Source organism: Manihot esculenta, chromosome 16 (assembly GCF_001659605.2).
Source record: "Manihot esculenta cultivar AM560-2 chromosome 16, M.esculenta_v8, whole genome shotgun sequence".
NCBI lineage: Eukaryota > Viridiplantae > Streptophyta > Magnoliopsida > Malpighiales > Euphorbiaceae > Manihot > Manihot esculenta.
In genome coordinates, this window is record NC_035176.2 from 30,023,077 (window position 1) to 30,050,016 (window position 26,940).

Here is a 26,940-nt window from a genome sequence, read left to right on the forward strand (position 1 = left end):
ATATAGAAAAAACTAATAAAAAAGGTAAATTAAGTAGAAAGAGCCATTGGTGAATTTTGATAAGAAACTCATGGTCGCTGCTCAAATAAAATTTTTTAGAGAAAAAAAATGGAGTAAAAAGAAAGAAAGAAGAAATATATATGCAAGAGGAGGAAAAAGGAAATTCCATAAACGAGGTAGGCAAAAAACCAACGGGAAAAATGAAAATTGTATACAATGAAATTAATGGAAGTATTGGGGTCAGTATGCAATACATAAAAATCAAAGTCCTTTATCATAGTTTACCTTTATCCCTGGGCAAAGTCCACTTGTCCTAAATATAACTTATGAAGGCCGAAGCCAAGCAACGTGTCGACTGGAAAAGCTAACAGCTAAGCTATATAAAAGACCCGCGTAGCGAACTGGATCTTCTCAGCTAGGGTTTCAGAATCAGGGAACTGAAAACTGATGAGTGCTAAGAAACTGAAGATTGTCGAATTGGGCGTTTACGATTTATAGCATTTGGTCATCTTGTTTCAGGTTTTGATTAAGTAAATTGATATTAGTCATCAGTTGAAGTTTAGAGATCGGCAGAGATTGATGGCATCAACTGATATCTCAGCCTATAAAGATACCTATGGTTATTTGCATCAACAAGCTGTTATTATTGGAGGAATCTTTGCAACTGTAGCAGTAGGGCTCTCTATTTTCCTCATTTGCCAGCATCTCAGATCATACACCAATCCTGCGGTTTGCTTTTTACCCGAATAATGCTCTAGTTAGTTCTTTCTTTTTCGGTTGAATTACTAATTAGTAATAGGAAATTTCATGATTTTGTAGATTAAATTGTATCCTCATTCAAATCTTGAATTCACTATTTCCAGGAACAAAAATGGATCGTCGCAATTATTTTCATGGTTCCTGTGTATGCCACCGAGTCAGTAAGGTTCTATGTCTTCATACTTAAAAAGTTTCACCACTTCTATGTTTACTGAATTTTGCTAAGACTGATTTTCTTTTTTTTTTAAAAAAAAAAAAATCTCAAATCTGAGTATTGGAAAATTATTTCTGAAATCAAGTTGTTTTTAGCCATGTAAACAAGATGATGGATAACATCACCCGTCAGAGTGGTGGCATTACTCATCGCCTCTTTGATTGATGGAATAGATCCGACCCTATACTATTCTTAGAAGCTAAATAAGCTTGTTTATAGGCTAACTTAAAGTTCAAATACGTCTTAACATATTAAAGTTTTAAAAAATGTTTGGGCTGCAATTCTTATCTTTTTATTTTTATTTTAATTAAAAATAGTATATAAGTTTTAATATTTAAAAATTACAGAAATAGTATTTTACTATTAAAAAATTAATATTTTAGTATGTTATTACTGTAAAGTGTAGGTCCAGATTTAGACTTATTTCCACCGTCAATTCACGCTGTAAGTGGTGGTATTACTTGTCAAACTTTGGACCGCATCAAAATCTCATAAAAAATAAAAGTACCTTTTAAATATAAAAGAAAAAAAAATTACTGAGAGGAGGTGCTAACGCACACCCACAGTTTGTAAAAGAAAATACCACCACTCTTAAGTGTTGGTGTTATCAAATTCTCCGACTCTCCTGCAAGGAGTTACTTTTTATTTCTAATGACTATACTTACGCTCAAAGAGGCAGTTAGCGGTGCCACCACTATAATTGGCCATACTGTCCATCACCATGATTATGTGTACAATAACACCCTGATTGGGAAGTAATTTTCCAACAATAATTTTTATTTTTTAAAGGTCAAATACATGCTTACACCCCTATTAATCCATTGAACACCTAAACTAAAATCAAAGCCTATTAACTCATTAATAACAATTGAGCACAATAACTATATGGTCATCGGTGATTTGTTAAAAAGAAAACGAAAAGGTAGTCTTATTGCATTAATATTTCTGACTTGCTAAATTTTCATATAAAATGACAAAGTTATTTTCTTTTTATTGAGGGTAACTTTGTCATTTATTACGATTGATTTTTTTTTGTAAATAAATTAACTTATGTTTAATCGTTATGATTTTTATGACTTTAGGTGTTCAGTAGATTGCAAGTTTTGTTCAAGTGTTCAATGGGTTATTTTTCAAATAGTGCAAGGTGTAAGAATGTATTTAGCCCCCTTTTTATATTTAGTTTTGGCAAAATTTTCCTACATATGGGTTGTTCTCAATGGTGTTAATTTAGCAATTGTGTTCCTAGCATTTTCTACAAGCAATGTCATTTTCATTTCTTGATCATTAGTTGTTTGTGGTTTTGCAGATTATTGCATTGTGGAATTCTCGACTGTCTCTTATGTGTGACACACTAAGAAATTGCTATGAAGCATTTGCCTTGTATGCGTTTGGGAGCTATTTGGTTGCTTGTCTGGGTAAGCTGTATAAGTGCGAGTAGCATTCATTCTATCTGCTGGGGTACAATTTTGCCAGTTCCTGTGTGTTGATGGCCCTGCAGGAATTCAACATTACTTCAAGCACTTGCATAGAACTTTATATATTCAAGAAACTATGGAATACAATCTGTATCAACACCTCAAATTGAACCTTCAGATTCTTGACACTCAAATTCTCTATGAAAGTGTTGAATTATGTCTGTGTGATATTATTTGGTCAGAATGGCATGTGAGCTTGTCTTATACCAAGCTGTTATGCTAGGTGGGGAAAAGAGAGTCATAGAGTTTCTTGAAAATGAAAAACAAAAATGGCTCAACCAGCCTTTGCTAGAAGGATCACATGAGAATCAAGGTCTACATCAAAGATCCTTTATCAACTTTTTCTGCCGGCCATATGTTATTGGAAGCGATGTTTTAACAATAGAAAAATTCGGTCTAGTACAATATGTAAGCCAAAGCGATCGACTTTTCCACATACATAATGTTTCTTTATGACCTTTTAGTTTTTATTTCAATTTTAATAACTTTTGGTTAGTTCAGATGATTCTCAAGACTTTGTGTGCATTCTTGGCATTCTTGTTGGAGCTATTCGGTGTTTATGGTGATGGAGAATTCAAGTGGTACTATGGGTGTGCACTTCATTGGTGCTCTTTTCTCCTTCCTAGTAAAGTCTTCTTGTTGTTGAACTACCTATACTACTTTATCTTGAAAAGAAATGCCTGCTATTTCTCAGTTTAAGCCAAATGTTGTGAAGCCCCACTTTTGGAGGGTTGTCTTGTTGGAAGATGAGAAATATTTGTGCATAATTTTTCTAACATCAACTGATAACTCACTCTGGAACCTTGCAGATATCCATACATAACAATAGTACTGAACTTCAGTCAAATGTGGGCATTATATTGTCTTGTGCAGTTCTATAGCGTAATGCATGAAAGGCTTTATCCAATAAAGCCACTTGCAAAATTCGTAAGCTTTAAGGCGATTGTGTTTGCTACCTGGTGGCAAGGTGTGGGCATTGCTTTGCTGTGTTCTTTTGGAGTTCTGCCTAATGAGGGAAGATTTCAGACAGGGTTGCAAGATTTTTTGATTTGTATAGAAGTAAGTTGTTATGGTTTTGCAAACTGATATATTTACAATTGACAGCTATACTTTGAGGTGCATTTTAGTTGTTCTAGGCTATGTTTGTTATTGCTATTGGGAATGCCATTGAGAAAAACACCTCCTTGAATATATTATTAATGGGTATTAAAAGTTGCTTTAAAATTAATTTGATATGTTTTTAGTTTTTAAGAACTCGTTTTTGGACTTCTCAATCTCAATATGAACGTGCATTAGTAATAAATATATAAAGTGTAGGTAGCAAAGATCATAGTGGTTCAGGTATAAAATTTCAATAGCATATAGAATTTTGATTGGTTCCTTTGCTTACTTTATCTGATAAGATTCACAACTTTTTAGTTAGCTCTTTCAAAGATGACTGTTACCTTTTAGAGGAAATAGATGGATGGCCTATATGCTGAGCTTGGTTATTATTGAAAAGCTTCACATCTGCTATGGATGATGATATCAATTTTGAGGGGATGAAACTTCAAATTTAAGAATGGAATTTTTTCGCCCGGAACATTCATTTTTAAACCGTGATTGCTCGAGATGTATCATAATGCTTGTTTGCTTAACCACAATTATGTGTATTTCTACTTGGCAGATGGCCATTGCAGCTGTTGCCCATGTGTTTGTGTTTTCAGCAGAACCCTACCATTTTGTTCCAGCTTCTGATCCAGGAAGGATCACTACTAGAACAACCAAAGAAGAACTGAAGTTGGAGGAAGATGATGAGGCGAATCGAGCTATGCTTGAAAAGAAAGAAACTCGGGAGGCTTCTGGAACAAGCGTGACTGAGAGTGTTCAGGACATTTTTCTTAAAGGCGGTCAATGCGTAAGCCTCCAAAACTAATAATGTTGTAATCTAACTTGAATGTGGGAGATTTCAATTTCTATGGATTTATACTCGTTTTTATACTTTTGGAAACAGGTTGTCAAAGATGTTGTGTTGACGATAAATCAAGCAATAGGACCTGTAGAGAAGGGTGTGACGAAGATCCAGGAGACCTTTCACCGGAGATCAGGATGTTCAGAAGATGAAGAAGATTCAAAGTGAAAAGTGGAAGAACAGGTAGAAGAAAATTTTCCTGAAAAGAAAGTCATGTCCTGAAGGACGTGAAAGAAGTGGGGAAACAACTGAAAGAAACTAAAAAGAAAAGAATGGTTAACTGTAAAGGCATATAGAAACGCAATTAGAGAGGACCACAACTGACATCGTTATAGAGGTGCAAGATTTGGAGATCAATCTTTCTTATACAACTTTCATTGCATGAGCCATTATTAACTCGCTCTTTCCATCTCGCAATTGTTAATATGATAATATGGCATAGGTATAAACTATCGCGGAAGGGTATGAGATGCATGAGCAGAGGAATGATTTGGTTAGTAAAAATATTTGAGGCGAGTTTCTAGTTTCCTTCACCTTCACAACAACAACAACAAAGTTGTGAACAGCACTCCAAGCAGCCAAAACATGCAAGAGCGGTGCAGAGCTGTGTTAATGCTATTGCACATTGGTCGTTCATCTTGGAGCAACACTGGATGCAGCACATACAACAGCATTTACTAAACATCCGTCCGCAACAATTTGAAGCTGCCTTAATGAGTTCAGCTGCCTCAGACAACTTTGTTTCAACTCCATGAGGAATGTTTTCTGCAGTTGCAGTCACATTGCCAAAGCCAACACTAAGGTTTTGTAGCAATATTCTTCTCCGGCCTTGAGAATCAGTCTTTGGAGAATCAGTCTTGTGTGGTAGCTATTTACAACAATTTTAAAAGAAGTCAGAAGTGTTGTCGTATATCGGTTGCGATTTATAAGGAACTTCCTGCAATTTGTATCAGAGTAATGCAGAAAATATATTTGCAAGGGCCGGCACTTACCATGTGCGCTCTAGGTGATTCATTGGCTTGGTTTCCTCTCTGACTCTCAAGAAATGCCAGACGAGTATATTCGGAAACGATACCTGTATTTATGCTCATTTTGGCGACCTATAAGCACGAGGAAATAACATCAGCAGCTTCCCGAATATAAGATATGTAAACTTATAACCATGATATGATCAGCAGTGTTTTGAACAAATTAGCAAAGCAGAACGATAAATGTTAAGCCTTCACAGGAGCTGGATAAAGAATTCTAAAACATCAAATGAAGCTTATAATTGATCAGGATCACCAATTATGGGTTGCAGTTAAAGCTTGTACTCTTCATAGCTGACATTGCCCAAAACAGTTAGATAGATCATTCTCTATTCCCACCATTTTTGCCCACTCCGTAATACACATAGAACAAGAAATCTCAGCAACAAACCTTCTCCTCAAGCTGTTTGTTTTCTGAAAACCATGCCTGGGCTGTGAGTAGATCGATCTGTTGCTTTGCAGAAATCTGTTACAGAAGATAAAGAGTATGCGTAATATACTGCTGAAAAGATCCTTGCTAAGATAAGGTAAAATATGGGAAAAGGGAGTAAATATAAATGACCAAGAATGAATGAAATATGAACAGAAAACAAACCCTTTATGCAATTACATAGGTGATAAACAACTAGATAGAATCAGAAGCTATAAATAAGAGTATGAGCAACAGTCGACTTATCCAATCAAAGCCTAGAAGTAAAATGGGTACGATAAATATACCATCACCATCACTCAGCCAAGAATGACAAACAGGAGGCAAAATTGTGACATTGGCAGGCCAAAGTTAGAGCCAGCAGTGGCTATGCAACATTTTTCTATCTATCCATCCATCCACCTCTAAAATAAATTCACCTAATAATGAGAAGCGGCAATTTAACTTCCTTTTTTTTTGTTTGTCCATTTTGGCCCCCATTTTATCATTAACACTAATGAATAGGTAACTCTTTAATTTTTCACAAAAAATGTGGTTTTTGAATAATAAACATGTATGTTTTAATCTTTTATAATAATTAATATGCAAAAATTAAATAAAATTTAGTTGTCTTGTTATGACCACTAATTTATATGTCGCTTTTTAGTTTCTTAATACTTAACATAAGAAAACTTAAAAAAAATTGATACATGTCTATATTTGTGAATCATACTTACAACAATATAAATTTGATTATTAATAATAATTAAGATGTACAAGTTAAATAAAATTCATAAGTTTTAGTAAATACAGCCTTTTTATTTTATTCATATTTAATATAAAATTTAAATAATATACATCAAAAATAAAATTTATCAGTCTTACTAAATTAATAATAAAATTGTTATCACTAATCACTCATTAATATAGCTATTCAATTTTCTAAATCTTAACATAACATCAATATAAATCTATATCTACAATTCTACATAAATATTATAAAATTGAATTATTAAATATGATCACATCATAATAGAAAGATGAAAAGGCTTACAACGAAATAAAATGAAAATAATTAATAAATATAGTTATGACATATAGAAAACTTGAATACGGAGTAATATTACTGTTGAAAAATAATTATTTTAAAACTATTCCTCGATGTTAAATCTCAAAATTTATAATTAAAAAGAATTGGAAATGACGAATCAGAGAACACAAATTTTTACAAAGTATTTTCTTTAAAATTTAAACTCGTTTACAACTTTAACATTTTTCTAAATTTATTCATTTTTTTATTTTTTTAACAATTTTTTAAAATTAAAAAAGCCTGCATGTCATAGTTGCTGCATAATTGAAAAAATGTAATATCATCACATGTACTATGGTCGACACAGTGATATAACGTAATAGACGAGAAGCGTAAGTCCAATGAAGACAAGCTTGCAAGTTAGAGCCTTACCCTATCAAGTGGCATGTCGTTTGCTTTTTGTATCTTCAAGTCTACAACAAAATTACTCAGATCTCCTAAAACACCTTTAGCTTCAACAGTTTCAGGAAAGCTTCCTCGATATCTTCCAGAGATAATCAACAGGCTTTCGGATGAAAGGTCTGGGATGCGGGAGGGGTAAACCTATCAACATGATGTCCATGTTCAGATCAACAATTAAATTTATACCTTCAAATGGTCAAATTGGCTAGATAAAGGTTTATTATACCTAAGCCATGATAAGTATGATAAATTCACTAGGACACCAATAAAATACATAAAAATGGCAACAGAGAAAGGCATGCTATGGAATCAATAGAGCAGAAATTGTAGATTATCATTTCAAATTTCTTGTACGGAAAAGTTCTTAAAAAGTAAACTTTAGCCCTATGAGAATATCAACCTTTCATAATGATTTTAGGGTTGATGCCTCACATACAAAATCCATTTATCATCCCATAGAAAAAATATACATCAACACGACAACAAAATGGAAGTGAAAAGCAAGTTGAATCATACTTCAATTAAGAATGCAATTAAACTAAAATAAAATTAACAAGTTGGAGGCAACTATACTTTCTTAACGTGGCTGAATCGAAAAACTACGTGAACTTATCATACCTCAACATCATCAAGATCATCAAATGTATCGATTGTTATGTTTGCAAGAAGGGGAGATAGACCTTTGACAAATAACTTTTGCATTTGAGATTGAACTGAATCTGGCCATAAACAAGTAAATTACAAAATCAGAAGAAGTAAATGCAAGAAGAAAGCACAATTTTTAAGTAGTACTAGTTCAAGAAGAACACATATTTCTGTTTATCTTATGTTATCTAAGAATACTTCTTTACTTGGTATAAAATAAAATTTAAATTTTGAAATAACAAATTTAAAAGTTTATGAAGAAAAAGTGTCCTAGGTGTGGGACGAGCCACAACCCTAGGACAGCACTGCAGGACCTCATGTTAATTCCAAGAATAAAATGGAAACCAGAGGACTCTGCACCACTTTCTCCCAGGAGAAAGGGAGAAAAACACTTAATCTAAGAACAGAACTAACCTACGTCATATGCAGAATCATATTGCCCCCTGCTAAGCATCGCAAGCCTGCGCAGGAAATAATGATTACAATATGTACCTGCAATATTTCATCAAGCCAAATTTAAGAGCCCCGGGGGGAGAAAATCACAAGTAATTTATCATGATTCTCAGAAATATCACTAAAAGCTCGCAGAGATGGCTATATGTTTTAACCTATGAGCCATCATATGGAAATCCAAAAGGCACCCGCCATATGCTAACAATCCAACCATTTGTAGCACAAGACGAAAGAAACCATTACCTATGCCAAAGGTGTATATACGGGGACATATTGATTCCTTGCCAGTTAGATGACTTTCCATTAAATCACAAATGTGTCTTTCATCTTCAACAGCCCCATCAGTGATAAGGAAAATCACAGGAAATGAACCATGAGTATTTGATACCATCTCCATGGCCTGAAAGCATGAAATGAGCACGATCCAAAGGTTCTTTTACTTTCCTTTTTCAGTAAGGCATATTGTATAAGTTGATTGTTAGACAAGCTCAAAGTGCAGAGGGAGTTTATGAACAATCTTCATACCCAACGTAAAGTCAATGTCAAAAGATCACGATGCATGCAAACAAGCTAAATTGAAGTATCAGGTTCAGTGTATAAAAATGCAGTAAAGCCTAAATTAGTCTTAAAAAAAAGACTAATTTGATTACCAAAAGTTAAAGAAGCTCAGTATCTTCTTTAGAATGATGATTAGTGAATAAGACCAGAAAGATATCAATTATTTTGAAGCTCAGTCCACTTAGATGCTATTTAACAGGGTGCTAACCTTTTGTCTATTTTATTTTGTATATACTTGCAAGCCACTACCCTTACCCATTTTGTTTTAAAATATATGTAATGTATACATTTAGAAAATATCAGAAAACCATAAAGGGGAAAAATTACCTTATTTAGGGGAAGCAAAATATTTGTACTGCCCCCTGCAATAAAGTTTAAATTTATCCACTCAACAGCCCTTTCAACTGTTTCTGCAGTTGCCAACTCCATTGATGAAGAAAATAAATAAGTCTCCCCATTAAAAGCTACAATATTGAATGAATCTTTTGAATCGAGTTCGGTTAGGGCTCCAAACAGTGCAGCCTTTGCACCCTCAAGTGGCTTTCCTTCCATGCTTCCACTTATATCAACCACAAATACTATCTCTTTTCTGAACACCTATCAGATCGATTAAGATGAGGACAGATACAACAAAGAGATGGCTAAATTAAAGGAAGACATAGCACATAGAGCATTTACTAGACTCACCTTCCCACTCAATTGGTCTTGGGGAAAAAGATAGAAGCAGAACATCTCTCTTTGGTCAAAATCATGCACAGATGGGGATTGCAGAATCACACTGCCATATATATGACTTGAAGAGACCTAAAAGCATATAATATGCTAGAATTAACTCCTGTGCACATCAGGATGAAAATGCCACTTCTTTATGAATCTCCTATATGCATTTAACATCCATGAAGCTATCATCGGATAAGCATTCAAGTGCACTAGAAAAGATAAAAAGGCATGAGTCTTACAGAATATGAGACAGCAAAGTCAACGCATGTCCAAGAAAGAACTTCTGATTCATAGGAGAAACCCAGCTTCCCTGCTTCACGTTTTAATTGCTGGAAAGTAATAAAACTAAATTCAGATATTAATATATCATAATCAAAATTCAGAACCAAGGAATCTTGGTCCAAGTTGCACCTTCAAAGCATGACTAGTCGTCTTGCACACAATTTCAGTTCCAGTACCAGAGTTCACATTCAATAGGATCTTTTCTTTTTTTGGTAGTTTCTTTACAGCAGGAGTGACGTACTCTGGAAAACTAAATGGCACAATCAACGAGAACTCTCCATTGTGGAATAATAATTTCTGTATCCAACTAACTTTTATGGAAAGAATGGAGCCACCATCAAGCTTGAAAGATGGAAAAAAAAAATGAAAACGGCTTTAGAAGAAGATTTTAAGAATAGAAATGTTTGTAATGTAACACTTAAGAGAACACGAGAGAAAATCAATGTCTACACTGTCTGAATGAGAACTCACTTTTGGAATTGTCAGTGTAAATATATGAGGCTTCAAAAAGCTTCCATTTTCGGGCCGGCCTTCTTTTTCCATATCTTTTTTGCCATCGATTGCGATCAGTTCAGTGGAATACGACTTTCCAGGAACTTCCACCTCAACACCTAGAATTGAACCCTGTTAGCCAAATAGTGTATTGCTTGAGACCAAAAGGATCAAAGAAAATTATTATAAAAAAAAAAAAGTTTTAACAAACAAAGATAAAGATCTTCACAAGCCATATTTTGCCTCTTTTCTAGTCATTAGGTTTTAACAAATTCCAGACAGAGGCTTTATGATGGCTTAGGTTTTTTTCAGATTCTTTTGTAGAAACAGCAACTAGCCGATAAACCCAATCTAAACCAGTCATAGAAGTCCTCAAATGCAGAAAGTTTACAATTAAGACCCAAGATTCATGAATTTTAAATCGACAAGTAACAAACTAAAATTAAACCTTAGAAAGTTCATAACATTCAAACACACCTGCTCGCCCATAGGAATCGCAATACGGCAATCACAGCTCTTACTGCCCATAACGCAATGGACCCGCCAGGAACCGCTTAGGTGAACAATAACAGCGTCCAAATAAGAATCGGCCTCGAGTTCTATCCGGTTCATCTGGAGCGGAATGAGGGCGGGCGGATCACACCGGCCGTGCACGTGCGGCTGGTAGCTGGCCAAATCCGGGTTATCCACAATAGCTGGATCCGATATGACCGCGTAAACCATGGGTGCGGTTGGGAGAAAGCTTTCTGCCGATTTATTCATTGAAATCGGCGGCCTAGGAGGAGCGACGGCCCTGTCCTTCCCGAAGTACAAACGCTTGGAGAGCTGGAGCCCATCCTCGACGGATTTAGCAAATTCCTCAGCCATTGATTCGATCTTTCCTCTTCAAAAAATGTATTCTCTTGTTCTCTTCGTGCCTCGGAGAGAAGAGATTTTTTAAAAAGGAAGAGGAAGAGAAAGAGAAGAACAGTGGAGAATCACTCTGGAGCTGGGTTTCCTCTTGCAGATGGCGTAAATGGCACACATCACATCGTTTCCGGGCCTTTTTTGAATTTTAAGAGACGTTAAAAATCTCAATTATTATAATTATTTAACATTTTTTGCCCGTTCCTTTAAGGCAGAGGTGAGTCTGCTGGGCCATATGATTAACAGTGGCCAATGGGAAATTGACATGTAGAATGCTGGCAAATAGGTAGTTGGTAGTTAAAAAAAATGTATAGGAATAGCGAGATTGTAACGGTTAAAATGACAGGGTGGTGTATGAAATGGATGTTAAATCAGCAAGAAGACACGTTTCATGTTTCATTACCATATGCGGTACGTTCGATGTCCTTGTCATGAAGATTGCTCTCGATTTTTAATGGAAAACGGAATAAACGAACAAGGAAGAGTATACTTCTCCCTCTGTTTATTTAAAGCAACAATTTTTTTTTATCAAAGTTAACTTGTGGTATAATTTGCCATTTTTAATATCGAAATCCTTTGATTCCGCGTAAATCCTACACGTAATGATAAATTCACCACATCATCTAGGGCAGAACAATAACTGAGAACTTCCCTAGTTGCCTGCTTTTATCAAACCGAAAGCAGAAGTAGTTTCATCTTTTCACATTTACGTCGGCGTCCAAAGTGGCCAAGGTAAAATAAAATGCTCATGAGAACTTCCCAATAAAAAAATTTTAAAAAAAAATTCATATTGTTTGTTCCAATAAGATGATTTTAATACATGTTACGTACCCCCCAAACAGGATACACTGCTACTGTGTGGAATGTTCTTGTATACAACCATCCACTGCAGGACACTAATCCAAACTTCCCACGACTCTTTCTACTGCTACCTCTTGACCCAATGCTCCTCTATATTTACTACAATTGCAGAAATTCTAAATTTGCTACCATGTTTGGAAGTCATATCCAGCGGCACTCTTTATACAGCAGCCTTTAATTCTGAAGAAATCCCAAGAGGCTAAACCGCAACAAGAATTACTATCATGTGAACCAACAAGGAAACCTTCTTGCTGCATAAAAATTCACCGAAAAGAAGTAATAAACTCCAAACTGAAACTGTTAAATCAAACCGCTGAACCTACATCTTGCCTATAGTAATGAAGAGTATAAATTTCTTCCAATCATATGTCAAGATTCATCAATCCTGCACCTTTGACATATCATTGATATGTGCAAAAAGGATTTCATTCCACGTGTCAGGAACACCAGGTAGACACCAATGCAAGCAATCATGTACTCCTGGTGAGGCAGTAATGCTAAATCGTGATATGTGGCCCTCATCTCTCAGCTGGGACAGAGCTGTTATATCCAAGAGCTTAACCCCTGTCCCTTTCACTGCATTGCCAGCGCTGTAATCACTAGACTCATTTTGCATCACTTCCTTACCAACAGACAAGGGGGTTGTATTGTCACAGCTTCCCCCAGTGTTCCAGTCGCCATTAACAAAATGCCTAGGCGAGATGCTCCGATAGAAGGCTGTCAAGTGAGGATGTTTTGGAAGCTGTTTGTTCACCCAGTCGACAATACTGTGGATTGTGAAATTTTTGGCATCTCCAATCATTGCCAGCCTCTTGTTGCTGTTAGGCATACCACCCACATGCATGACCCAGCGATTTGCCCTAAGCTTCCCTCGGTTCCAATGATGCCCTGTGTTGAGAACCAGGACATCTATTTGTTGAAGATACAGGCGCAAAAATGCAGGAGGCCGATCAAGATGCATGGCATAACCAGTGGATGGGTTTTTTATATCAATAGGTTCCAAGTCACAGAGGCAAGCTGACCAGTAATAAAGCACAGTAGCGTTGGTGCTTGGAAACCAATATGCCCACCCATTAGGGCGGACACCACCCCGAGGTTTGACAAGTCCATACTTCTGTCCCACATCAATGACATCATGCGCATCCTCTCCACCTGTGATCATACACATTAGAGACTGGAACTGTTGTCTGCCCAATGAATCTCCAACAAAAGCTAGAGTCTTGTCTTGCATCCTGGGATGTAAAATAAATAATCGTGTGATCACTTAAACCTACATGCATATTTCTAAAGCAAACAAAGAACAAATCAATTATCGTACTGGACATGCAGCAGCAACTGTGCACACATTCATGTAACTGCAAGATAGTGGAGTTTTTTTAAGGCGGGTGAAAATGAGTTGGCAGATTATGACAATGTGAATGACTTGATCTATTGATGCTTTTGGTTAAGTTTGGAATAGAGTTAACAGAAGTGAACATCAAGTGGGGCCATATAATGATACTTCCAACCAAACGAAGTGAACAACAAGTAGAGCATTTGGCATATTGGAATACAGCAATTCCAATAACTATAGCATTGTTATCCTGACAGGCATCCAATTTGAGACCGAGTCATATGATCTCCCAAAGGAGTAGCCTTCTGCCATGAGCCCTTCAACAACTCAAACATCCGGTGGATCCAAAGAAACCATGTCTTTTGTATTATCAATTGTACAATGGCCAAGTGTTGATATGACATTTAACAGGGCTAGCTTTGGATCATACCAAGATGTTATGTTAGAAAAAGCATCAAATTACAGCAAAAAACAGTAAACATATCCCCACAACCACCACCTTGTTTTTTCATACGTTTTCTGAGGATTTCGTTCACTAATTGTTATGCCAAGTTGCCAAACCAACCAAAGCATAAGTGAGTTCAATCAGGAGCATCTTATGGACATTAACTAAGAATTTAGCTGGCATTTATGAACAAAACTAAAGGACTTCTGAACAGTCATTTCAAGATATTCTATTGGTGGCAATTTAAGAATAACACCTACTTACTGCAGAATGCATCTGTAGGTAGAGAGCCACAATAGGTTGATTTCATGAGATCCTTGTTTTTGACAAGTTTACTGAGATGCCATATAACCATGAATGTTCAGGAATATTATTATAAAATCTTCAAAAATAAAATCAGTGATACCTTTTCAAGAACTTAGCCCCTTCAAATTCTTCCATTTGGCAATTGTTTGGTTGCCATTGCAGCTTCTCATATGCAAAATCTGTGCGTTGCATCAACCGGCAGGACCACATTTGTGCAAGCCATCGCTTACAACCAAGACCAGAATACAAAGGCCGTCTGTCATCTACAACCCATTTCCCTTTTGCATAATTACAGCCTGAAAGAGATGGTAAGATAAAATGAGAAATGCTTGTAATAATATGCACAGCAATTACCTTAAGAGAGTTGCGCTGGTTTCAAAACTAATGAAGTACATAATGCCCACACCATCACACAGGCACATCAGAGGCTCAAACAAATAATACACATAGACAAGCATGTCTTCCGGTCATTTAGCCAATAAAATATAACATAATAGTCTTGGAAGATGCTCTTGCAAGGTTCCCTAAGCATGTAGCATGCAGAATCATAAGTCAAAATCATAAATGATTCATATTGTATACAAGCATAAATTACCTTGGTTATTAAAATTCTTCTCATCTTGTTCCCCGAGGGAAGAGTTTGCACTTGCATAACCCATTGGTATTGCTAAGTCCACAGTTTCTTCTTTTTGTATCAGAACTTTTTCTCCAACATCCTGGCCATGCTTCCCTTTTGCACCTGTCACAATAGAACCCTCTGCACTGCCATTTTTTCTAAATTCCACCACCTGATTGTCTTTAGCTTTGATTTCTGCTACAGGAGAGCTTGCACTTTCTTTGGTTTCTGACAAAGGAGAACTTTCTCCACTGCCATTTCTTCCAACTTCCAGGACTATATTTTTTGCTTCTGTATCCTCCATAGCTGGGAGAGATTCTGCATAGTCACATGGATCCCATCACTTCTAGTATGCACTCATGAAGGCACTCACCTCAAATCCCAATAATATTCCACATAGAATCCCAAAAGGAGTTTAAAGAAAAGGGAAAGTATAAAATAGAAATATCAAATCCAGTAGGGACTCTATATCTAGAAGAAGAAGTTAAGAGTTCAAATGAGATTTAGATCTAGTTATTCAAAATCATGAGGCCACTAAACAATGGAAATCTTCATCAGGTTCCTTATCATCACAAGAATGCAAAGGAAAGCAATAATGACCTTTCTCTCTAGCACGTGTTCTTGGTGAATAGTTGCTTGCAGAATTCTGATCAGCCACATCTACATTGTCGCTAACTTGAAAATGCAGTTCTGAAGATTCTGAGATAACAAGAGGACTGGCCATAAGAATGTCTATGTGACAGTTATCAGAAGAAAAAGTACATAATTTTCAATATAGCATGATTAGAACTAAGCAAATGTGTTTTTCAACTGTATCCTAATCAAATATTATGAGGAACAGATTATAATACAGAATGCCAAGATTCTAGACGACTCCTTCAATTTTCTAATCAAATATTAACAAGAAGGGTACTAGGGTAGGATATCAAGAGGAAAAATTTGAGAACAACAATGTCAAAAGTGAAAGATGAATAAACTAGCAACACACCTTGAGGTAGCTGGAACTGCTCTTCAGGTGGAAGTAAGGTAGTAAGAAATGGGGCTCTATCCCATGCCCATATGAGAATGGTTGTGCCCAAAATAACAATGAGAAGAAGCGAGAACTCTTTACCCCTGAAGCTGGAAAATCCTCCTTTCATCCTAAATGCACATAAAGAAACGTGTAATCTTGTAAGCGCTGAAGGCACTTTAAGATTCATTTTTAACAGTCCTTAGAAGTGTTGAAAAGGATAGCACAATGTAAGAAAATGCAACTGTTTGAGTGGATGAGAAATGCACAATATTGGATTGTCACAGTTCATTGGATAAATTTGATACACATCTGAAGGAAATGATCCTATTGACTTACTTATTCAATGGACTGGAAGGACTGCCCTTCTTGCCATCTAGAGCTCCCAACTTCAGGTACTCTTAGTTTTCCTTTCTTTTATTTATTTATTTTTTTCTCAAGCAAGTATCCTGGCAGAAGACTTGTTGCTAGACCCACTAGTCACAATCAGCCCACATCCTCCAGGTAAATGTATATTAGTTACTGGCCAGACAATGTCAATTTTCAAATCAGGATAACAATACCATATCCCACACCACATCCCAAGCAACTACCAGGGCATCATCTGTAACACCAAATCTTCCCCGGGAAAGATTCTCTAAATTGATTATTCTTTTTTTCTTTTGTGGTGTTTATCTTCCAGAGAAAAATATAACCAAACTCTAGAAAGAGGAACGACAAGATATGTTTCTAGATATGGGTTTTGTCACCTAAACAAACTCTATTTCCAAGCAAATGAAGCAATAACTCAATTGAGCAGACGAAGGACAAACAGCCAGTTTCTATTATCCGTCTAAAACAGTTTCAGTCACTGGCATTAGCCACTTACCGGAAAAGTCTAAAATTTGAAGTGCTATACTATATAATAATTGCGACCAGACTATAAATTTGTCCAGTTTTAAAACAGAAAACGAAGCAAGAACTTCTCAAAATTGTTTCCCTCCATGCAAACGCAAATTTTTTTAAAAAAGAAAAATCCAAATACACAAACATTAAATTATAAATAATTACACATCTGAGGATCGTGCACCTTGGATCTGATACCAGTACCTGATTCTGCACTTATTATGAAGGAGAAACAGAAAGCAAAGAATGATAAAGAGGAGTACCTGATAAGCAAGACCCTGTGCCCACAAGCCAGAAGAAAGAAATATGCAAACGAACTATAAGAAAGGGAAAATTTCAATTTTCCATGGCTATTAGCTGGAGGACGGACGCGGACAAAATTGGAAAAAAAATAAAGAAAGGAGGAAGTGGCACCGTTTTCGAAGTTAAACAAATGTTTCTTTAGGCAGGAAAGATATGCCGTACGGGACACACAGACCAGGCGAGAATATCACGGGAATTTGCTCTTTTTTTAATTTTAATAGCTGAAATATCATTAAAATAATAATAAATCTTATTTCAAAATATATGGAGAATCTCATTATAAAATTTAATTTTTATTTTTTATATGAATTATTATTTTCAAAAAAGATATATAAATTATTTTTCAATGTAACTAAAAGTTTTCCTTAATTAATTACCTTTATTTTTTTAAAAAAATGTGTTTCAAATCTAGATGGGAGTCGATAATTCTGATTTAACGTTTTTATTAGCTATCTCTGTTTACATTCTCTCGAGAGCTTCTATATTTCTACTTTGGCGCGTGCATGATCGTTGTGATGGATTGTGGTTGTGAGCCTTGAGGTCTTTGCAGGCTGGATGGTATTTTGTAGGTTATGAGTAATGGGCTTGGGGTCTTTGGTGGGTTGGATTATGATTTGTAGGACATATATTATTGGGATTTTTTAGACTGGACTCTTCAAAATATAGCTCTAAATTATGATTTTTCATTTAGTCTAATTTAAGAATAAATAAAGATAAACAGGGATAAACGAATCAAATCATTTGTGAGCTATTTGAGATTTAATTTGATAAAAATTCGATCGAATTTGACTCAATTTTTAAACGAGTCAAATTCAAACTTAATTTTTACCTTGAAGTTCATAATATTCGACTTATTAAGATTCGTGAACTCGACTCGTTTCTGAATTTATGAGCAGACTCACGAACAGTCTCGTTAAGAAAACTGAGATTATTATAATAAGAGAAATAAACTCAAACTCTGTATATACTTTCATGAGACAAAACTAAATTTTCTAAAATTTAGCTTTATATAGTTTAATTATACTCTTAAACTCAATATATTTGGATTATTAAGATTTTTAAAAACTCATCTTTATAAGTTTATGAACTAATTTATATATATATACTTATTTAATTAAAATTATTTTGGTTTTAAATTTATTAGTTTTAAACTAAAACTAATTATATATGTAAATAAATTTAACTATTCGTAACTATTTAAAACTAAACTCGATAAAAATTCAACTCGTTTAAACTCATTTGCTAAACGAAATAAGTTTGAGTTTCTTAATACTCGAATCGAGTTTAAAATGAGTAAAGTTTGAATTCGGCTCAAACTCGAAAAAATTTTAACAAATTAAGTTTGAACTTTTCAAAATTCGACTCAGACTCGTTTACGCCCCTAAACATAGTGTCTTAATATTTAAGGTCAATCGAAGTTGAATAGGATTAAATTGATATATCATTCCTCCTATGCTTAGTATATTAAATTTATTTATGCACTTAATAATCTTTTAGAATTTAATTTTAAATATATTTTAAAACAATATTACATTAATAAATTTAACTGAAATTTTTTTTTATCGTATTAGCTTACGTTTTAACTTTATAATTTATTTTTAAATTTCAACTATACTATTTATTTTTTCAATATAGAGTTATTTTGGTACTGTTTATTCAAAATCACAAGTTTGAGTAATTAAAAAAAAACAGAAAAATCAAAATTTCATATATATATATATATATATAGTCTTTTACAAAAGTGAAACGCATGATATAATTGTAAAAATTTTATCCATGTTTCTTCAATTTTATTAATCACTAAATTAATTTTTAAGAACGTCAATTAAAGTTTACTAATAGGATAAATTTAATTTTAATAATAATAATAATAATAATATATCGGATAATTATTATAAAATCATTAACCATATTTGAGTAGAATAAATTTAATAAAATATATTTTTTGTTTAACTCATTAGAGCAATGAATATGTATTAAGCTCTATAAATACAAAAAATATCAACTTAACACAACTAAGCATAAAGAGTTCAAAAAAAAAAAAGGGATGAGCTCCGAATGATCCCAAAAGCTAAAATTCGAAACTCAAACTTAAATCTTCAAAACGAAAGTAAAAATTTATGAAAAAATTGGTTAAAAAATAGATTTACGAAAGAAAATGGCAGTAAACCTACCTCTGCTCGAAATGAAGAAAAACATTTTTCATTTTCGAGCTGAAACCCTTTATTATAGATGGATCTAACGGCCAACATTCGGCGGTGGAACACTATTTTTTTAAAACACATTTTAAAGTATTTTAAATTCATTTTATAAAAAATGCATTTTACCCCTTTAAAATTTGTAGTTTCAACATTTTCAATCGAAAAATTAAAATTTCAACACCGAAATTTAGCCGGATAGTACAACACAGATTTTTAAAAAGGTAAAGTAAGAAAGGGACATAAAGATGATCTTTGGTGCTTTTCGACCAATCCCATAGGTCAACTCAATTACCCCTAAAGTCTTAAACAATCTTAGCACCCTAGTTGCTAGTAGAAAAGCCTACACACAAATATATGATTAGTGTGAAGTTGACTTTTAAAACCAAGCTCAAACTAGACGGTTCAGTGCAAAACTACAAAGCAAAGCTAGTTGTAAAAGATTATACACATCAATTTGGTATGGGCTACAATGAAACTTTTTCTCATGTTTTAAAGCAATACATTATTAGAGTCATTCTAGCCCTTGCAACTCAAAAGGGTTGGGAAGTTTTTCATCTAGATGTAAAATCAACATTTTTCAATGTGATTCTTGAAGAGGAGATATACATCGAGGAACCACTAAGGTTCATTGTTAAAGGACACAAAGATATCATTTTTAAGGAACACGATATTTCTTTTTATTAAAGGACTAACTATTATAGAAAAGATCTCCTTGGCTCATGAGGTGGCTTTAAGTGATAGGATATTTAAACCGAAAGACTTAAAAATAAAATAGAAGGGGAGGGAAACTCAGAATACGGCAAAAGTGACTTTTTAGATCAAATGGACTTCTTTGTTGGGGTAATGAAAATTTTGTGATAAATGGTAGAATTTGATACATGGATGTTTATGTAATGAATACTTTTGAGTGCTTGTGGATGGTGTGCCACATGAGTTGTATGCCCCAATCCATATAGAGAGTTTAGACGGGGTGGCATTCAAGGCTCGAGAGAAGACTTCAATAATCTGACTATTATAGTTTCGGAAAGGAAATGTCTAGACACTCACCTTCTCAAACATCCATACGAAATTTTAAATCTCTATGTGTAAGTGTTAGCATGACCTTAGTTGATTCATTATTTAATGAGCTGATTGAAAAGTTCTTGAGTTACTTTAAAAATACATGTCCAAACATACCTAATACAAATAATAGTATATATATCCATCCAATTTTGAGAAAGAAAATTCCATTTTTTTTTCTTTTAATTTTCTAACTTTCACTTTAATTTTAAAGACTTGCGAAAGATATCTCATGATCATTATTATTATAATTGTTAAAAAATCAAATGACATTGAATTGGAATCGAAACGATAATCATCTTCAAATCAGAATTTATTCAAATCGAAATCATTTTGAATGAAAATTATTATTGCTATTGTTAAAAAATAAAATGACATTGAATTGGAATCGAAACTATAATCATCTTTGAATAAGAATCTGATGATCTGAGATCCAATAGAATAGAGTTTTACAAGGGTTTTGTATTACTGAATAAGGCTTAAACTTTCTGAGGAGGGGACTCCTCTTTTATACATTGTCTTGCTTGTTGGTGACGTGTAAAGGTCTCTCCAGGATTGGGCCACGCGTCTCTGCCATACAGATTCGGGTGTACTAGGGTATCAGCTGCCTGTTACATGCGTAACGGCCTCTGATTCTCCTCATACGTACGTTCGAGCGGATCTGCCAGGCTGTCTGGTGAGTACTGTGCTGGACCCCGGGCTGGGCCGAGAGTTGGGCTGGACGCTGGGCCTGAGAGGGGTCTGCTGGTCAGGGATCAGGCTGGACTGAGTGAGGAAGCTTGGTCGAGCCCGGCCCGGAAGCTGGGATGAGCCAGGCTTGTTGGGGGGTATCAAGTACGTGGGCCTCTGTGTCATGGGCCTTAGGCTGGGGTCAAGCCCCTGTTCTGGGGTGGAGAAATCCAGCGGTCATCAATTGCCCCTTCACCTTCTCGGGAGTTATTGCTCCAACTGCCGAGGGGGTGAATATCAAGAACCATCATGGCCGCGCCTGTTCGTGTCCAGGTGTCTTTATAATACTCTTTCATTGTTTTATCTTTGCGCAGTTTCTGAATCCTATCTGCTCTTTCCTCTTTCGGACTTTTCTTTATTCTCCGCGTTCTCGGTTATTTTTGCTTTCCTGTCCTTGTTATCTGGACATGTCTTTTCTTTCCTTTCTCATGAATATCTTTGAAGGATTCTGACAGCATTAATTGAGAATTCGGCTCTACCTTGTCCTGCAAAACATAAACTTTTGGATATATATGTTAACCTCACCTCTTTACCATTCCCAGGCACTTTGTTGGAACAGAGAGATTTTCTTGTTTTATCTGTGAAGGATCCATTTGGTGCCTTCTTCAAGCGGGCGAAGGCGAGCTTGATATTACATTGCTGTGTTGCCCCAGGAATTTGTTTTAATCTTACTTTTACCATTTCGACGGAAAATTGTGCTAACTTATCTCTGTTTTGGGACTCTTTCGTAGTACCTGAGATGAAGATGAGTCAATTCAGAATTTCAGAGGAGTGGATGTTACCTCTAAGGAGTTTGAATGTCGCTTTGGGGATCCGTCTGGTAGGGCGGTTGATGGGTGGGACCATTCGGCAAGTTGCTGAAATTATTTTGCCCAGATCTTCTGGCCGACCTCCCCCGTTGCTGCCTTCTTTGGATATAAATGGAAAGGGCTCAAGTGTTCGGTTTGTTGTTTTCTTTGATGTGAAGCACCAGTATTATTAGTCTCTTTGATGTGAAGTACCAGTATTACGCGAGACTGAGATCTGCTACGCTCAGTCAAGCTTCTGCTGGTACCTTCACATGTTAGCCCGGCGATCCTCCTGAGGTCGTAATCTGAAGCCCGTGTTTTTTTATGCGTGATATACACACAGCATATGACATGTGAGTTTGTCACGCGTATCACACTTGGGCAACCGAATGCCGTCCTACAGAGGATCCATGGGAAACGCTTATGAGGATTAACTTCTTGGCTTTCTGCAGCTCTTTCTGCCAAACTCACATATCGAGCTGCGAGAGTTTCTCCGAACCGAAGGCCGAAGTAGTAGGATAGGTGATAACGATGTAATTGTTGATGATGATGCATGTGGCTATGTAAATCCTTTAAGGATAGTCTTTCGTCCCGTAGTGTAGGCCTTTGTAACGTGCTGTAATGTGCTTTTCTTTTAATGAAGTTCTCGTTTTCGTTCATACTTGAGTTGTTCTTTCTCTACCATGGATGGAGTACTGAAACTGCTTTTCTTCGTAGCTTTAACTGAAATTTGTTTTTTCTGAGCTGAACTAACTGTACTCGTGAGCCGGACTTCGGACCCATTTAGCCAACTGGGCTTTCATATTTCCGAACTGGGTTGTCTGACCGATCTATGAGCTCGGTCTCTACTTAGATGAATTGAGCTTTGAGTCTCCTTCATCCGGGCTCTCAGGTGCGTTGTCCGAGCTGGACTAGCCGACCTGAGAGCTCTGTCTTTCGCTTAGTGAAATGAGCTCTGGGTTAGCTGGCCGGGCTCTCAGGTCATGTTGTCCGAGCTGGACTATTCCGACCTATGAGCTCGGCTTCTGATAAGTCGAACTCTAAGCTCTCAGCTCAGTATAGATCCGAGGTACCCTTGTTTTAACAAGTCAAATCTTATATATTCTATGTGATGAGTAGGTCTAACCTTTATCATGCTTTCCTCTGCTTGCATCTTTGAGTTTTTCTTTCCATTTCCTTGATACTTGCCCTGGATGTGGTGAAGTGATGAATCTTGTGGGTTACGTTGTCTTGGCTGGAGATCAGGTCTGAACAAGTTGGGCTTGCCTGGGCCTTTAAGTGATGGGCTATCATTGTGGACCTGGTCCTTGATAGATGTAGACAAGCCCAGCGATCATCCTTTTGCCCCTTTACCTTCTCTCCGGTTATTACTTAACCGTTGAGAGGGTAAACTTCGAGAGCAATTAATGATCGCGCCGCTCCAAGACAAAACTGTTCAGATCAACGTTCTGTCTCATCATTGCCTTTCATTTCGAATTCCTTCTGTCTTCCGAAGAAATTAGCTCTCTTCTGCTCTCTGGCTTCCTGCGACTCCTTTTGCGTTTTTCACCTTATTGTGTTCTCAGGTACGCTCCCCTGTTCTTCAATGGCAAGTTCAAAGCTTCCTGATGTTGTTAACCTTGAGTCACGTATTACTTCTTCCAATATAACTGATCACATCTCCCGGAGGCTTCTAGATACTCCGTTGTATTTTATTCGAGCACCTCGTCCAAATGAGAGGATAGTTCTTCCCTACCCTCCCCCTCCTGGTTTGGTGGATCCCCAAGAGGGTCGTAGCATAGTGTTTTTCCTAAAGCAGAGAGAATTTGGTCTACCACTTCCTTTTTCCCCTTTCTTTGTTGAGGTCTTTGAATACTTTGGGGTGACTCCTCGAATGTTATCCCCAAATTCCATTTTATTCATGTCCTGTTTCGAGTCTATCTGTTTGTGTTGGGGTTTCACACCTACGGCCTGTCTGTTTGTTACTTTTTTCCGCCTGGTTAGGGCGAAGCAAAACTTCTATTACTTTTCCCCCCGCAATGGGCTATCTCTTCTTACGGGCTACAAGGATTCTATAAAGGGGTGGATAGAAAATTTCCTTGTGGCGGAGCTGAAACTAGGGTCCTGCCGATCGTGGGATGTGGGCCTAAGTTGGGGGGAGATCTTTCCGGGCTGTAATGATCTGCCCGAATTGAGTCTTATTGAGCAGGTTGGGCTGCTTCGACTGACTTCCGTTGAGAGGAAGTATGATGTCGAGAAGTGTATGTTTGCGGCCAACCTTAGGGATATCCAGGACACGGGTATAGTGCTTTGTCCGGCTATTCTGTTTCTTCGTTGTTAAGAATATCAGATAATATGCTGATTCTGTACAATTTCTTATTTTTTGCAGCTTCTGAGGTTAAAATGGACGGCATCAAATTCCCCAAGAACCTTGACCTGTCTCGGGAGAACATGCACGCAATTTTTGACGCCTTTGGGGATGGGCGTTCTGTAACTGAGATTGCTATAGAGCTAGCTCAGGTCGCTTCCTCCGAGAAGGTCAGCCGGCCGTCTGGTAAAGCTTCTTCTCGAGCTTCCAAGCCGAGCTCTCACAGCACTAAATCAGCTCAGCCATCTAGCCGTAGTGGGTTGAGCTCAAAGTCTACTGAACAAGTGGGACAGGGTGCTGCCCATTCTACTAAGGAGGTGTCAAGGGGAAAGTTTAAGTCCCCTGCTGAAGACAAGGAGATCTCTGGGACGGGGATGGAGATCATCCTCCTAGGGGATCAAAGTCCAGAGGTTTCTGGTGAAAGTGCCCCTGTCCCTGTGAGGACTGAACCTGAGGGTTCTGGGGGTATTCCAGCAAAGATCGGAGGCAAGCGCCCAGCCTCTTCTGGAAAATCTGCCTCTTCTCCTGTCCGGAAGAAGTCCAGGGTTGCAACGGGATCTTCTCCAGCTCTTCCTCCCATTGGGAAAGGGAAAGGTGTTGCTGCTGACCCGGCATTGCCTTCTCCTGGCAATTCTCTAAAGACGTCGGGTATTACATCCGAGTCTCCTGCCAGTGCTGTTGCCGACCTTCTTAGGGAGCAAATGTTTGGTGGAGCCACGGAGGCTTCGGATCCACGCCTTCTTGCTCTGACCGGCCTTTTATCCAGCTTTATCAAGGAGCAAGCATCCTTCCAATCTCGCTCTCGTGAGGAGCTCGGATCGTCCATTAGGGAGATGCTTCTAATGGTAAGTCATTTTTTCTCCTCCTTTCAGTTTGCTTTGTTTCTTTTTCTTGATGGTTGCGTTTTCATGTTAGGTGACGGGCCTCTTTATGGAGGTGGATATCCGTGATCGCTCCCTCCGGGAGTCCGTAGATCGCCGAATTGAAGAGGCCCGTCTGGAGGAGAATATATCTGCCACCAGTGATGCGAGGGGCAATTTGGTAGCTGCTCGGGAGCAGATCCAGTCCCTCCAGGTGGAATTGCATTCTGCGCTGGAGGCCCTCAAAAAGGCTGAAGAGAAAACAGCCGAAACGGCCAAGCATACCTCGTCCTTAGAAGATGAGTTGTCTCGGACTCGCAATGTTCTCCAGGAGGCTGATGAGAGGGCAGCTACCTTGGAGGTTCGCTGTAGAGGAGTACTAGAGCAGCTGTCCTCTATGACAGAGGCTCTCAAGGAGAGGGATGAGGCCATTAGCCAGAAAGCTGAAATCCAGCGCCAATTTGGTGCCTTAAAGGCTGATTTCGAAGGACTTCAGACTCATCTGGAGGAAGTAAAGGCTCAGAGAGAGATGGCCTTAGCTCGGGTGCAGGTCCTTGAGCAGGAGTTGAGCACAAGCTCTGACCGTATCAGAGACTTGACTTCCTCGGCTGAAGAGTTCGACCTTCGCCAACAACAGCTGAAAAATGAAGTCAGAGTTTTTGAACGTAAATGTTTAGCCCTGCTTGAGGTGGTAAAGTATGCCGAAGAGAAGGCTCAGCGGAAGCGCGATCAGTACATAGCGGAGTATCAGGAGTCAGATGAGCTAAAGGGTAAAATTGATCAGGCCTGTGAAGCTCATCTTCAGGACTACAAAGATTCTTCTGAGTTTGAGGAATTTGTAGCCGAGGCTTGTGAAGAACATCTTGATGAGTATAAAGCTTCTAGTGAAATGAAACAGGCTATCTTTGATAAGGCCTACCGCATGTATGTAACTGGCTACAATCGCGGTTTAAGAGAAGCTAGACAGGCTCCTGATATTCCTTTGGCCAAGCTTCGTAGGCGCGAAGTGGACTCAGATGGCGAGTCAGTGCTATACGGGGAGGATGATTTCCCTTTGCCCCGAGGAGATTGCCGGAGGGACCGAGATCGGCCAGCTGAGTCTTCTTCAAAGGGATCCGAGCTAGGGTCGGAGGAGGACGATCCTGATTCTGTGAAAGAAGGCCTTCACCCTAGGTCAGAAATTGCCCCTACTATTGAGAGCGCTGGTCCGAAGGACACCGAGCTTCCTTCAGAGGTGGCTGTAAATAGAAATAGTGAGGGTGGGTTTATTGATGTAAGTCCTTTAAGGATTATTCATCCTCCTTCCTCACCGGAGAAATAAATTGTAATAGTTATTAATGGAATATTAGTTTTCCTTTTTGTTTTCCATATTCTTTGACATTTATCTTTACTCTTCGTATGTGTGATGTAGACTTCATATGTTTATTCAGAAGCTCTAAATTAATCTTAAGTTGTGAGTTCAGCTCTTAGCTGTCGTCTGGGAGATCAAATCTCGTACCCATTTGATGGCAACTGTCATGCTAGTTTTTGACTTCTAGTCCTTCTTTCTTCGTTGTGACTTTGTATATTTATTTTAAATAAACTGATTTAGGCTTTTGATTATAGCCTGAATATCCTCCTAAGGATTTATGAGTTCTTCTATGGAGGGAGCTCGGCCTTTGTTTTTGGCTTTCGTATCTTGATCTTTTGAAGAAATGAATCTATCCGAGCTAGGAGCTCGGTCTTGGGCTTATCGGTTCGAGCTGGGAGCTCGACCTCTTGATCTTTTGAAGAAATGAATCTATCCGAGCTAGGAGCTCAGTCTTGGGCTTATC

At 37.3% G+C, this 26,940-nt stretch overlaps 3 protein-coding genes across 9 annotated transcripts; 1 reads left to right on the forward strand and 2 right to left on the reverse strand.

Annotated features, from left to right (window-relative positions):
* Window positions 1-327: 327 nt before the first annotated feature.
* LOC110603814 (protein LAZ1 homolog 2) lies at window positions 328-5,686 on the forward strand. Of its 6 annotated transcripts, none has more exons than XM_021741742.2 (9): window positions 328-519; window positions 602-757; window positions 864-925; window positions 2,280-2,388; window positions 2,672-2,856; window positions 2,950-3,038; window positions 3,258-3,507; window positions 4,115-4,345; window positions 4,442-5,686. In XM_021741742.2, the coding sequence occupies exons 3-9, from the start codon at window positions 872-874 to the stop codon at window positions 4,565-4,567; spliced, it is 1,044 nt and encodes a 347-aa protein (XP_021597434.1). In that variant the 5' UTR covers window positions 328-519; window positions 602-757; window positions 864-871; the 3' UTR covers window positions 4,568-5,686. The 6 variants fall into 6 exon arrangements, with proteins under 6 accessions (XP_021597434.1, XP_043807592.1, XP_021597432.1 ...); XM_043951657.1 differs by having other exon boundaries at window positions 329-519; window positions 602-729; XM_021741739.2 differs by having other exon boundaries at window positions 330-729; window positions 864-920.
* On the reverse strand, window positions 4,745-11,534 carry LOC110603813 (inter-alpha-trypsin inhibitor heavy chain H3). Its single transcript, XM_021741738.2, has 13 exons — window positions 10,956-11,534; window positions 10,458-10,610; window positions 10,116-10,328; window positions 9,944-10,033; window positions 9,672-9,788; window positions 9,312-9,581; window positions 8,670-8,826; window positions 8,388-8,465; window positions 7,947-8,047; window positions 7,299-7,469; window positions 5,819-5,893; window positions 5,392-5,499; window positions 4,745-5,267 (listed from the first exon to the last, which is right to left on the reverse strand). The coding sequence occupies exons 1-13, from the start codon at window positions 11,343-11,345 to the stop codon at window positions 4,920-4,922; spliced, it is 2,271 nt and encodes a 756-aa protein (XP_021597430.1). The 5' UTR covers window positions 11,346-11,534; the 3' UTR covers window positions 4,745-4,919.
* A 606-nt stretch (window positions 11,535-12,140) lies between these two features.
* Window positions 12,141-17,298, reverse strand: LOC110604060 (protein trichome birefringence-like 16). 2 transcript variants are annotated; one of them, XM_021742122.2, is made up of 6 exons: window positions 17,103-17,298; window positions 15,934-16,085; window positions 15,546-15,644; window positions 14,925-15,263; window positions 14,430-14,625; window positions 12,141-13,477 (listed from the first exon to the last, which is right to left on the reverse strand). In XM_021742122.2, exons 2-6 carry the CDS (start codon window positions 16,082-16,084, stop codon window positions 12,625-12,627), a joined length of 1,638 nt encoding a protein of 545 aa, XP_021597814.1. In that variant the 5' UTR covers window position 16,085; window positions 17,103-17,298; the 3' UTR covers window positions 12,141-12,624. The 2 variants fall into 2 exon arrangements, with proteins under 2 accessions (XP_021597814.1, XP_021597815.1); XM_021742123.2 differs by lacking the exon at window positions 17,103-17,298 and adding an exon at window positions 16,294-17,073.
* Window positions 17,299-26,940: the final 9,642 nt, after the last annotated feature.